This window comes from Hyla sarda, chromosome 9, assembly GCF_029499605.1.
Source record: "Hyla sarda isolate aHylSar1 chromosome 9, aHylSar1.hap1, whole genome shotgun sequence".
NCBI classification, from domain to species: domain Eukaryota; kingdom Metazoa; phylum Chordata; class Amphibia; order Anura; family Hylidae; genus Hyla; species Hyla sarda.
Genome location: NC_079197.1, coordinates 73,562,840 through 73,577,396, shown reverse-complemented (window position 1 = coordinate 73,577,396; position 14,557 = coordinate 73,562,840). Strand labels below are relative to the sequence as shown.

General features: G+C 38.9%; 1 protein-coding gene across 1 annotated transcript in view; it reads right to left on the bottom strand.

The window, feature by feature from the left end:
• Positions 1-1,242: 1,242 nt before the first annotated feature.
• The window catches only part of LOC130291896 (cis-aconitate decarboxylase-like), a 34,524-nt gene continuing 21,209 nt past the window's right edge, over positions 1,243-14,557 (bottom strand). The window contains exons 3-7 of the mRNA XM_056541329.1: positions 5,368-5,422; positions 3,820-4,007; positions 3,182-3,286; positions 2,657-2,862; positions 1,243-2,293 (exon numbers count right to left, since the gene is read on the bottom strand). Coding sequence (XP_056397304.1) covers positions 1,372-2,293; positions 2,657-2,862; positions 3,182-3,286; positions 3,820-4,007; positions 5,368-5,422 — 1,476 coding nt within the window. The 3' untranslated portion in view covers positions 1,243-1,371. The remainder of the gene's footprint in view (positions 2,294-2,656; positions 2,863-3,181; positions 3,287-3,819; positions 4,008-5,367; positions 5,423-14,557) is intronic.

Here is a 14,557-nt window from a genome sequence, read left to right as displayed (position 1 = left end):
TACAATGTTTTGAATAGAGGATTCTGTTATAATGGCATTAGAAAGGACAGATTACTAGAAATATATGGTGAAATTACTGTCCAAGAGACCTTTGTGTTACTAAAATTGTCAGAAAGTACTTATAAAAAATGTAGACTGTATTGTATATGCTATATGAAGAATATTTTATTTAATAACTCAAATAGTTTACATGATTGATTAAATTATAGTAGATACAAATATTAAACAGCAGAACACTGTAGACAGGAATTTGAACTACACTAACTTTACAGCCCCTGTAGCACAGTCAAAAAAAAAAAAAAGATCCTGGAATACTCCTTTAAATGTGCAATTCAACAGCACTGTGAAGTGAAAAACTATTGCCAGCTGTACTTTCACGGTCAGTGGCGGTCACCCCCATAGAGGATAATGAGATGTCTCACATTTTTGAGAACTTTCAGTGAGCGGCTAAGAAACTCATAAATCGCATGGGTTGCTAACTTTCTCATACGTTGTTTCATATCTCCAGTCTGGCAGCTGTCCTGACAACTATGATAATGCTTAAATATAAAATTGCATAAATATTCATACTCAAAACAAGACATATATACAGTACACTATCCTTTTTAAAAGGTTTACATAAATATTTGCATATGGTAGCTGAGAAATACTTTAATCTTTTTCTACCTGAGAGTGGGAGAGAAAAAGAGAGACCGACACAGGTGCCTTGTGCGTTACCACTAAACAGGGATAGCAAATTAAAACAAAGTCACAGTGAACGGGCAGGACTTGCCCCTAGGTAGTGGCCGCTCACCTTGAGCAAATAAGATATTCGCATATAACCCACACTGTGGGTGACAGAAAGGCTGGAACTGCTGCTGAGCCTGGGTCCCAGGGAAGGGAATGATCCGATCCTGATAGAAGTGGAGGCGAAGAAGGAAAATTTGACCCTTACAGAGATGCTGCTAGTTCCAGAGTAATGTAGATGCCAACCAGAAGTATTGGTAAAAAACACCAGAGTGGTTTATTAGAGCATAAGAGGACAATGAAGTACACAGATGACGCGTTTCGGGGGAGCCACCCCCTTCCTCAGATCAGTGTGGAAGGGGGTGGCTCCCCGAAATGCGTCATCTGTGTACTTCATTGTCCTCTTATGCTCTAATAAACCACTCTGGTGTTTTTTACCAATACTTCTGGTTGGCATCTACATTACTCTGGAACTAGCAGCACCTCTGTAAGGGTCAAATTTTCCTTCTTCGCCTCCACTTAATTTTTTTCTAGGGCACTATTTACTATCGAATAACCTCTGCACCTTATTATATACCTGTGTAGTACATTTTTGCTTTTTACTTTTCAGCTATGAAATATTGCAATAAAAATACATTTCTGGATTTATTGGAGCAAAAGTGGTAACTGTGAGCTATCTGTGACACTTTCTAGATTTTCCACCATTTGAATTACACCTTGAATCTGGTCTTCCTGTAGGACATTTCCAGCATTGGATAAGAATTTCTTTAGTAGAGATTCTCGGCTTAGAGGTTTTCTCCAGTGCCCATAAAAAGTGTCACATTTTCCAGTAATCATGTCACCATTTTTAAGCAGCAGGGACACTTCTCCATACATCTTGTCAAAGTTGGCTTCATTGTCCTCTGGATGTTCCACTACTACTTTGCTTAGGAGATTATGGATGTCCTTACGAAACATTCTGTCTTCATTGAACGAACTGATGTTGACTTCACCGTCCAGTAGAGCAGTGCAGGCATTAAACTGGAAGGAGTGACGAGCCTGGTGTTCTGAATCAGGGTGGGGTCTATTAATGTATTTAGAGACTGGAATTCTGAGTACAATAGTTTGAATGGCGGATGGGTTAAATGAGTCATACTGTTCTTCAAACCTGCTTCTCACAGAGACAGCAGCATCAGCAATCCAGTGCATTCCTAAATGTGCTGGGAAAGACTTGAAAGCAATGTCTTGTTTCTCAAGAAGAAACTCATAATGCTTTCCTGGTGAAAGGAGAGCCTTAGGCTTATAGTCACCATAAAATGCACTAAAACCTGAACAGCCAGGCACATCGTCTAGTATAAGAGAGTTTGCCTCCATACCATTAGCAGCCAGAATTGCAGCCTCAAGGCCTAGTCTAGTTGCATTGCCAATGTGTAATGGTTTAGCTAGAGTGGCAGCATTTGCCATTGGAGCACCTGCAAGAGAAGCTGCAATAGCCAAGGCATGGGTGCATTGATCTTTGTCTAATGAAAGTAGTTTGGCTGAGGCTGCTGCACTTCCCATGGTGCCAACAACAGAAGGTGGATGAAACCTGTTTTGAGGAAACATAATTTTGTAAATTAGTTCCTTTATAAAATAATTTTCTTAAAGGGGTACTCCGCTTCCCCAGCGTTCAGAACATTTTGTTCCATCATGGCCATGCCCCCTTGGCTGTCTTTCCCCCTCCTATAGATTTTCATTGAGGGGGCGTGGCAGTGATTTCACAACCCCGCTGCTCACACCCAACGTTCTAAACGAACACCGGTTGCAGCACAGAGAACGTGGGGTCCCAGTGGCGGGACCTCCACGATTAGACATCTTATCCCCTATCCTTTGAATTGAGGATAAGATATCTAGGGGCGGAGTACCCTTTTAAGCAGTAGTGACTATGCATTCAGTGGCGCTATGTACTCACTTTTTTGGAATACTCTTTGCTTCACTAGAAAAACTCATAAGCCTTCCTTGTATTTCTATCCCCACATTGAAAGCTGTCAGGAGATCATTCCCGGTGACTCTTTTGTCATGTGAAAGCAACTGAGAGAGTGCCAGGATTGCAGGAAGCACAGCACCCGATGGGTGAGTGGCAGGGTGCCATGTATCATCAAAGTCCATGGAGTGTGCCTGTGTAAATAAGGATATTTGGGAAGATTTATCAAAACCTGTGCAAAGTAAAAGTTGCCCAGTTGCCCGCAGCAACCAATCAGCTTGCTTCTTTCATTTTTAACAAGGCCTCTGCAAAATGAAAGAAGCAATCTGATTGGTTGCTATGGACAACTGGGCAACTTTTTCTTTTAACAGGTTTTGATAAAACTCCCCCATTATGTTTACAAGCCTAGTTCTTCTTCAGCTTTATGACTAATGTTACATCATTTATACTTTTTATTGTGTTAATATTTGCTTTTACCATATATATTTTTCATATATATATATATATACTTACAGCAACACCATTAACATAAGCTGCAAGGGTTGGTGACAGCGTTAAACCTTTTTTGCCGTAGACTGAACAGAGGGCAGGGCTACCATAAGAGGAGATATGCAGGTTCTAAAATACAATATAAACAGCAATATAACCAACACTATATCAATATGATAAAATACAACTATCCAAGGTTATTAATAACAAGGACATAACTTTTCCTCTGGAAACTTTAGTAAATATGTTATTTTTTTTATATTTTGGGAACACACCTCCTTTTCGGTGGATATGCACTCTTTTCCTGGCAGCCACACCCCTTTTTCGGGTTTTCTGAGTAAAATGGAGTTGATCGGGTTTTTAAATTTTTTGGAGCAAATTCTGGTGCAGACACAATTTTTGGCGCAAGTTCTGGCACACAACCCGACAAAACAAATAAGGTTTACAATGGTAAATGAGGGCCAATGTCTCTAGGGATATTTCACCTGTTGTTGCTTTATAACTTAAGCTCAGGAAGCAATATATACAGCAATAATGATCTATTAAAGCAGAAGGAAATTGTGTATCTACATTGCAGTACCTACAATCTGATTTCACCTTTATTATTGGTTCCTTCTAATGATAACGAAGTGTAACCATACAGGACATTGATATTAATTTACCTGGCAGTATTTCAGCACAACGTCAAAAACATGTGTTGTGCTTCCAATCAACCCCACGCCAATGTTGTCCAGTATCATGCGTTTACTTCTGTGGCAGACAACATCAGACAGATGCTCAGGGCGCATCCCATTGATAAATGATGCAAAACTGCTGGTGACTGTGTCCTCCACCTGGTTTCCAATAACCACTAAAAATAAATATATCATAATAAGTAATTAAAGATATGTATATAATCCAAGAACCCATTGTTCAATTGTATACTCACGAAGCATGGTTTGTTTTATTTGTGCTTAATAAAACTTTGTATATGGTCAGTGTGTTACCATCAATCTGGCCATGTAATATAAGTATTAAATGAAGTTCCGTTTTAAAGTGTACAGGTCATTAGCAAAAACTTTTATATAATGTAAAAAACAACATTATATGTACATTTGTAACATACTTTGGTTAAAAAAAATGTGTATATTTTTGTCCCTACAGCTATTGTCTGTGTATCTCTGTGAGAAGTCCAAATACAGGAAGTGTGGCTGGACAAGCAGGGCTCTGTACACTGAGGACAAGCAGGGCTCTGTACACTGAGGACAAGCAGGGCTCTGTACACTGAGGACAAGCAGGGCTCTGGGCACTGAGGACAAGCAGGGCTCTGTACACTGAGGACAAACAGGGCTCTGTACACTGAGGATAAGCAGGGCTCTAGGCACTGAGGACAAGCAGGGTTCTGGGCACTGAGGACAAGCAGGACTCTGTACACTGAGGACAAGCAGGGCTCTAGGCACTGAGGACAAGCAGGGCTCTGTACACTGAGGACAAGCAGGGCTCTAGGCACTGAGGACAAGCAGGGCTCTGTACACTGAGGACAAGCAGGGCTCTGTACACTGAGGACAAGCAAGGCTCTGTACACTGAGGACAAGCAGGGCTCTGTACACTGAGGACAAGCAGGGCTCTGGGCACTGAGGACAAGCAGGGCTCTGTCCACTGAGGACAAGCAGGACTGCACACTGAGGACAAGCAGGGATCTGTACACTGAGGACAAGCAGGGCTCTGTACACTGAGGAGAAGCAGGGCTCTGTACACTGAGGAGAAGCAGGACTCTGTACACTAAGAAGAAGCAGGGCTCTGTTCACTGAGGACAAGCAGGGATCTGTACACTGAGGACAAGCAGGGCTCTGTACACTGAGGACAAGCAGGACTCTGTACACTAAGGAGAAGCAGGGCTCTGTACACTGAGGACAAGCAGGGCTCTGCACACTGAGGCTCTGTGACATACTCCTGGCTTACACATCTGGATGATTGACAAGCCAAGATCCTCCACAGAGCCCTGCTTGTCCTGCCCTCCTTTCCTGTATTTGGTCTCCTCATAAAGACACACAGGCAATAGTTGCAGGGACAGCATTTTTTCACCCAAATATATACACATTTTTTACCCATTGTATATTACAAATATACATTTAATGGTATTAGCTACATTATATAAAACGATTTTTACTAATGACAGGTACACTTTAAGGACACTGCATAGGATGTTTTGAATTTAATATAGGATTTACCTTTCACAGCTGACTTGTGAATATGTCTTGATAGTTCATGAAATTTCTTGGTTTTCTAGAAGAGAAACATTGTAACTAGAATATTTGCTGGTGGACACATTACCTTTCATCTTTATGTTAATAAATATAGGAGATGCATAGCATATAAAGCTGTCAGCTCTATCTTTTTTTTTTTTTTTAGTAAATACTTAAATAATTCACATAAAACTATATATTATGACATTACTTCATTATCCACAGTATTGATTAGACAGTGACTGTGTACAAAGACACTTTATTGACATTGGGAATACTAACACACATATCTGTCACTTTATTAAGGAAGAATAGAAGAAGAACAGGACAACTCAGAGTTCTAATGCAAAGTGCTCCAGAACTATTATTTTATGCAGAATGCAAGTATTTAATAAAACAGACAGGAGAGCTGACAAATTGCCTTTGCATTTTTAGCCTTTAAGTGTTGGTTAGCTATGGTTATGTTCACCCAGTATTTTTTAGGTGTATTTCATTTGCAAAAAAAGGGTCTGCAAAATCACATTCACATTCATAACATTAATGTGCTCAATGTAAGTGAATGGGAAAGTGGTTGTGTGTGCACACAATATGGCGCATTTTCTACAGCCGCATAAATAAGTTACATGGCATTTAATTACATGGCTGTATAACTGCAACCATATTTAAACATATTGGGGGAGATTTATTAAAACCTGTTCAAAGTAAAGATGACCAGTTGCCCATAGCAACCAATCAGATTGCTTCTTTAACTTTTTGAAAAGGCCTTTAAAATATAAAACAAAAGGCAACAGAGCCCTTCTGTGTGCGATCTTCCAGACCAGGTCGGATAATGTGGGTGAGTGAGGAACGCACTCACCTGGTCGGGTTGTGCATATTCCAGGCACAACGCTGATGTGGGCTTAAAGTAGCAACTGCTGCGGCTTCCCACGCTGGATCCACCGGCGTGTGAGAGACAGTGAAGGAGGAGAAAATCGGAAGCAGAGATCGTGCTGTTGCAGAAAGGTTCAAGGATACTGGTGGAAGTCTTAAATTCTTTTATTCTATTCACACAACGCGTTTCTGGATATTAATAATCCTTTCTTCAGGCGCGATCACGCCTGAAGAAAAGATTATTAATATCCAGAAACGCGTTGTGTGAATAGAATAAAAGAATTTAAGACTTCCACCAGTATCCTTGAACCTTTCTGCAACAGCACGATCTCAGCTTCCGATTTTCTCCTCCTTCACTGTCTTTAAAATATAAAAGAAGTGATCTGATTGGTAGCTATGGGCAACTGTTTCACTTTCCCCCTGCACAGATTTTGATAAATCTCACAAACAACCACTTTCCCCATAGACTTATATAGAGCACATCAATGTTAAAAATACGGACTTTTTAAAATTTTTGTACAAATGAAATATGCCTGAAAAAACTGCCTTATAAATACCTGAAATGTACTGTGTTTGCCATCCAAGCATTGTCCTGAAAAGCTTTAATAGGGTGTACTGCATGATAAACCACTAGAGGGTGACTGACTTTCACAAACTGTGCTTTTTCTTAGTAGCTTATTTCTATATTAAATTTATATTCATCCTGCAACATGTATGTGGTATAATTAAAAAGATTCAGTAAACTGCAATGATTTAATATGTACAAGAAAACCTTCAGAATTTTCTTTATTATATATCAGAAATTTGCTTTCGCGCATTGCTATTCAATGGATTCTCCTTTTTTATATTGCTTGTAAAAAACAGTTGATGCTAATATTGTAAAGCTATTTTAAATGTATGTGTATACAATTAAGAAATCTCAATTATTTCATTTAAACTTAGTAAATAACCTCCATTTCGAAATATTAACAGAACATAGAAAAGTAGTAAATAAATGGCTAACAGTAAAGGTGATGGAAAGATGTGATTTCAAACTGGAATTCAATTAGCTTTAAGACTGCAGTTTTGTGTGACATTTTTGTGTTATCACAGTTATTAACAAATAAATAATAATCATCATCATTAACATGATAATGCAAGACTCTTATATATTCTTTATAATAACTCAACTGGTGGATTGAGGTAGAGAATAAAAAAAATAATAGAAACTGAAATAATTTATGCTATAGTAAACATATAAATAATATATACATACTTATATGTACCAAATATACAACAATATAAGTAACATTTACAATTGAAATTCTGCAGCAAATTAAAAGCAGCAAAGTAAAGCTATTTTTCCTATAAATCTACACATACAAAACAGCATGAAAAAAGACTTAAGAAAATTGTTGAAATATCTTTGAAAAGCTTACTTGGACAAGTGTGGAAAGCATCTTGAGCACACTGTATGTTCTGAAATGGGAATTTTGGGGTGCTGTGTTGCTGTCTAGAAGTCTCTATCTCTGTCAAATGGTGCTTAGATATATATATATATATATTTTTTAAGTTTATTTGTATTTATCATAGTAAAGGAAATAGGTGGAGTTACCTGAAAAGTTTACACCCAGGAAGCAACTGGAACATTATTATGGGAATTTTTGAGGAAGTTAAGTACCTGACATCATACCAACAAGCTTGAATCCTCAGTCACGTCACTTTAGTCATTATCTTGCAGGTTTCTGTTTCTGAGAATCTGATTCAATGACAACATGATAATATTGGAACCTTACAGTATCAAATGCCCTGAAGCCTCCTCAATGACTTCTCAACTTAAAGAATTTGTTCTAGCACACTTACTAAGGAGGTTATTTTGAATATAACCTATAAAGTACAAGTTTGTATCTAAGTATCCTACTATGGAAATTATGGGATTTTATACAAGTTCAAACACTGTAACCAATAGGTAATGCTAAATATTCAAAGCAAACAGAACTCTCTTATTTGGAAATGTGTTGATTTTTAGGATAGCAAGGAGCAGCAAAGGTAGCATAGTTTGGGGGGGGGGGGGGCATGAGGGGGGAAATGTAACCCAAATGTTATAATATAATTCATATACATATGTTCTGGCAATTTAAAGAGTATCTGTCATGATCTTGATACATTTTTTTAAAACACTCCCAGTTTACTCCTCCATCATGATAAACCACCCCCTGTCTTTATTTTATTTTTTTTTAGCTTTCTACCTTGATTTTGTTCTGTATCTTCTACTCAGACTAAGTCAGCTCCACAGACTGGGAAGGGGCGTTCCCCATCAGGGGTGACATCATCTAAAGCCCTGCTGGGGAGAACTTCCTCCCTCACTCTGCTACACTCAGCCAAGAGCAGTTTAGTGTGAGATCGGCTTTGATTGGCTCAGATCGCATCCCCTCTCCTCCTCAGCTCTTTGCACTGAACTCTACAGTGTGTCAGATCTGCACAGTAGCTTGCAAAGGGAGCTGAAATATTTAGCACAATATCAGTACTACGCATTGCAGGCATTATTACCTTACAGTCTAGCTCAGCTCAAAAAATTAGGAAGCTGAATGATTCAGCTCTATACACTGTGCTGAGCTCAGGTCCCACAAGCAGAACTGCAGGCAGGACCAGAAGGAAGACCCCTGGTAGCCAAACTTTTAGGGTTAATTTAACACATAGCATACATTTTACAAAATGTATTAAGAAGTATATTAGAAAATTTATTCAAATAGGCTTATCTATAACATATAAATTTTTATTAAAAATGATAGGTACCATTTAATATGTCTTCTAAAACTGGATGTGGTGGATGGACAGATTGTACTTAGCCTGATTCATAGGCTTTACAATTCTTATAATCTGTTATTATACCTTCATTTTAGTATCATACATGTATTTTTTTTCTCATGACAGCATGATAATAATGGAGCCTTACAGTATCAAATGCCCTGAAGCCTCCTCAATGACTTCTCAACTTAAAGAATTTGTTCTAGCACACTTACTAAGGAGGTTATTTTGAGTATAACCTATAAAGTACAAGTTTGTATCTAAGTATCCTACTATGGAAATTATGGGATTTTATACAAGTTCAAACACTGTAACCCTCACTGTCCTCAAGACCCTCACTGAGTTCAACAATGAAAAATTTTTTTTTTTTAATTTAACAAAAATGCAATGTGAAACCAGCAATAATAAATATCTAACAGTATGCAACTGTATCTTAAAATATAAATAGTATGGGTAAATTATATGTACAATGGTACATGATGATGTCAAACACCTTGAAATCTGCCTAAAATAGAAAATATCTTGTAAAGCAATCCATCCTTATCTTACTTATCAGCTGGACTTCTATTCTTAGTCATCCTAAAGTAATAAAATTCTGACAATAAAACCCAGGTGATTTTACAGGGAAATGTAGCTATTTCTAAAGATGAATACACATCAATTTGGATATGTTTACATTCCTAGTGATTTAGGCTGTGTTCATTCTGTGCATTTTTGTTGCTTTTTTCAAATCCATTTTGTGTTCTGATGGGTGAACGCCCAAGTCCCTCACGGAGTTCAACAATGACATTTTTTTATTTTATTTACCAAAAATGCAATGTGAAACCAGCAATAATAAATATCTAACAGTATGCAACTGTATCTTAAAATATAAATAGTATGGGTAAATTATATGTACAATGGTACATGATGATGTCAAACACCTTGATATCTGCCTAAAATAGAAAATATCTTGTAAAGCAATCCATCCTTATCTTACTTATCAGCTGGACTTCTATTCTTAGTCATCCTAAAGTAATAAAATTCTGACCATAAAACCAGGTGATTTTACAGGGAAATAAAATATGGGGTTATTTTATCTGTGTCTGGGAGTTTCTGGGTAGATATGGAAAATGGAGTTGTTGGATTCTTTTTTTTCTATTTTACATCCCTGCTTCACCATTGTTTAGCCGTATTACTGTATATGTGAGACCTATACCTTCAGTTTTGTTCAATGAAATGTGCATGAAATAGGTCTATTATAGTGTTTAGTTATTTCGAGTTAATAAACAATGAAAACTTTGGAAACTGGAAGTCACCAGAACTTATGTCTTAACCCTGGAAGGTCATAATGGCATCTTTAACACCTAAAAGGGTTATCTAGTGAAAACCGTTAGGGGTCCCAGATAGCCGCTTTGAAAGAGTGACTCAGCTCAGTAGGAAGTTGCAGACCTTACTTAGCTGGGTACTAAAGGGAAAACCTTTTAGATATTTAGAGATTCACTGGTGTCTGGTATTGCGCCAAGGGACTGGCGCAAGGCGAATGTGGTGCCAATCTTCAAAAAGGGCTCTAGGTCTTCCCCAGGAAACTATAGACCGGTAAGTCTAACGTGCATTGTGGGTAAATTGTTTGAAGGACTTATAAGGGATTACATACAGGAATATATAGGGGATAATAGTATTATAAGTGATAACCAGCATGGGTTTACTAAGGATGGAAGTTGTCAAACCAATCTAATTTGCTTTTATGAAGAAGTGAGTAGAAGCCTTGACAGAGGAATGGCTGTGGATATAGTGTTTCTGGATTTTGCTAAAGCGTTTGATACTGTCCCTCATAGACGTCTGACAGGTGTACTTGTAGATCACAGACTACAGAATAGCATGCAATGTCAGGCTGCTGCTTCCAAGGCCAGCAGGATATTGTCATGTATAAAAAGAGGCATGGACTCGAGGGACAGGAACATAATACTCCCCCTTTATAAAGCATTGGTACAGCCTCACCTGGAATATGCTGTTCAGTCTTGGGCACCAGTCCATAAAAGGGACACTGTGGAGCTGGAAAGGGTGCTGAGACGCGCGACTAAACTAATATGGGGCATGGAACATCTTAGTTATGAGGAGCGATTAAAGGAGTTTAGTCTTGAGAAGAGACTTTTAAGGGGGGGGATATGATAAATGTATATAAGTATATTAATGGCCCATACAAAAAATATGGAGAAAAACTGTTCCAGGTTAAACCCCCCCCCCCAAAGGACAAGGGGGCACTCCCTCCATCTGGAGAAGAAAAAGTTTAGTCTCAAGGGGCGACTCGCCTTCTTTACCATAAGAACTGTGAACTTATAGAACAGTCTACCTCAGGAACTGGTCCCAGCAGGGAAATCGAACAGCTTTAAAACAGGGTTAGATACATTCCTGGAACAAAATAACATTAATGCTCATAAAGAAATATAAAATCCCTTCCCCAATATCGTGCCACACCTCTACCCTTCAATTCCCTGGTTGAACTTGATGGACGTATGTCTTTTTTTCAATCGTACTAACTATGTAACTATGTAACCTGTCACCATGAAAATGCTATCTAATCTATTACCATCATGTTATAGGATGTGAAAAGCTGAAAAGATTAATATATATGGGGGAAAGCAGTTTAACTTGTCAAATATTTATTGATATCCCTGTTCTTTCTATTCTTAAGAGGCCAATGCAGAGTACTAATCAAAAATGGATCACACACTGGACTCCCTAGCATGGACGTCATTGACTTTATTCACTAAATGAAGAGTAACACAAATCAATAGATCAATTAAGTGAGGCATGTAGAACAGACTACGCATACAATGTTCTAAAGAGGAGAAAAAGGAGAGCTCTTCTTGGTGTGATAAAAGAGAGATAAACAGTATAAAAGTGAAATAAGACAGCAGCTCACCAGATTTGGTTGTGTAACATACACAACAATGGTAAGCGCATCAAGAGGTAATGTATCCGCTGCCCTCCAGGTATCTGACGAAGCTGCTTTCCTGCATCAAAACGCGTTGCATCTTGGGAAATAAATTATCTCGATTTTATCTGATCTCTATTCCTTTTGTATTCTGCACCACGTGGAGCTAGCGTTCTCCTTGAAGCCAGACCGATTGAAGACGCATACAATGTGACAGGTTCCCCTTAGCAGTCATGCAATGCTACATTTTCACTGCGTCTTCTGAGGCAGGGGAAATGTCTAACTACAAGCATTATTTTGAGCAATGTAACCGTGTACATCCCCAGTAGGTAAAGCCCAAAATACTAGTGTATAGTTAATTGCACTTCAATTTACATTTCTACTGTAGCTCCTCAATGCCAAGAGCACTCCCCAGACCATGACTCTCCCACCACCATGCATGACTGTATTCCAGATACTTGTTTTTGTGTACTCCTCACCTGATAACTGTCACACACACTTGACACCATCTAAACCAAATAAGTTTATCTGTGGTGTCATCGGACCATAGGACATGATTCAGCAAACTGTTTGTGTGCTTTCTTGTGCTTCATCTTTAGAAGAGGTTTCCTTCTAGACCAACAGCCATGCAGTGTGCTGCATATGGTCTGAGCACTGACAGGCCCCCAACTCCTTTAACCTCTGCTGCAGTGGTGGCAGCATTCATACGTCTATTTACCAAAGACAACCTCTGGATATGACGCTGAACAAGTTCACTCAACTTCCTTGGTCAACCATGGCAAGGCCTGTTCTGAGGGAAACTACTGCAGCTCAGTCTCAGGGCCTTGAAAATCTTCCTATAGCCTAGGCTTTCTTTATGTAGAGCAATGATTCTTTTTTCCAGACTATCAGAGAGTTCCTTGCCATAAGATGCCATGTTGAACTTGAGTGGCAGAAAGTGTAAGAGCAATAACACATGACATAGTGGAGGGAAAAATTACTAACTGGACCCAATTTGGACATTTCTACATGGAAGTGTACTCACTTTTTTTTTTTTTTACCAAAGTTTAGACATTAATGACCATGTGTTGAGATATTTTGAGGGGACAGCAAAATGAAACATGTCAGTTCTTGAGGAAATTCAGCTAGGAATATCTGTCGTGGGAAGATAGCTTTAAAGGGGTATTCCAGGATTTTTTTTAAATTTGACTATGCTACAGGGGCTGTAAAGTTAGTGTAGTTCATAATATAGTGTCTGTACCTGTGTGTGACGGTGGTCTCACAATTCTTCTGTGATATTCGCCCCAATATTTATTTCTAACAGCATACAAAATTACTCAGGTCTTGGGATTTTCCAGGTTACAATGAGTCGAGACATGACATCACTAGTCAGAAGTGCAAAGGGAGCCAGTCCTGCTTCAATGGGTGGAGCGACAGGGTATAGGCACCCTGATTAGGAAACACTGATCTTTTGAGCTTATTTGTGCTGCAATGGGTGGGGTGGCTGATGTGTGAGAGGGAGGAATGTAACTTCACACAAGCATGGAACTATGGGATGTGTAGTTTAAGAGACCAAATTCGAACAGGAAATACCCAGATAGCCTGGCAGGTATGCACTAAAATCACCTTATGGGGGATAACCCCTTTAAAGTTTCACCAAATCAGTATGGGGGAGATAAATCTCCCCCTATATGTCCTCTTTCATACAATGCCACAAAAGGGCTGTGCTCAAGCCAGAGTGAGCTTATATAATGCCAGCGCTTGTGTGCTACATGTGAGCTGCATTACATTGGGATTATGTCCATGTTGTGTCTCACATGATCAGAAATCAGCTGACCAGCTGCTACAGAAACACACAGTGCTTCTCCTGAAAAGTGCTATACATCTCTGTAGAGAGCAAATTATCGCTCACCATCATATGAAAAGGTGTTTTACATTGTATCTGTATGTCTCTATATACAGGTGTAATAGTCACACCTGGTCAGGCATCACATTCTGTACTCTGGCCACTCAGAAGCTGCAGGTACCTGGCAAATCATCTCCGGCGTCAGCTTTCACACCATTAAAGGAGGGATATTTAGGTCCTTGTGCAGCCTCTAGCCTTTTCTTGTGATTTTAGCTCATATGTCATTACTGCCCGTTTGCATTGTGTATTTGACCTCTTCTTTGTGACCAGTAAGGAGGTGTGGGCACGCTAAAAGGCAGGGACAGGGCCCACCTCCTTATGCATGAACTGACGTGACAGGATCATGAGCCTTACCGTCTTTGATTTTATTAGAACAGACATGAACCCCACGAGAGCTCTGGTGGGCCAAATGCAGAACCTTACTAATCTGGTCCAGAAATAAGATAAGAAAATAAATTAGCACAAGACATCTCAAACGAAGACTTAGTTAAGGACTTAACTGAGAAAATTTGTGACCAGGAGCGAAGTTGGAACTGCAAATTAAAGGGGTACTCCACTGGAAAACACTTTTTTTCAATCAAATGGTGCAAGAAAGTTAAACAGATTTGTAACTTACTTCTATAAAAAAAAATCTTAATCCTTCCAGTACTTATCAGCTGCTGTTATGCTCCACAGGAAGTTATTTTCTTTTTGAATTTCCTTTCTGTCTGACCACA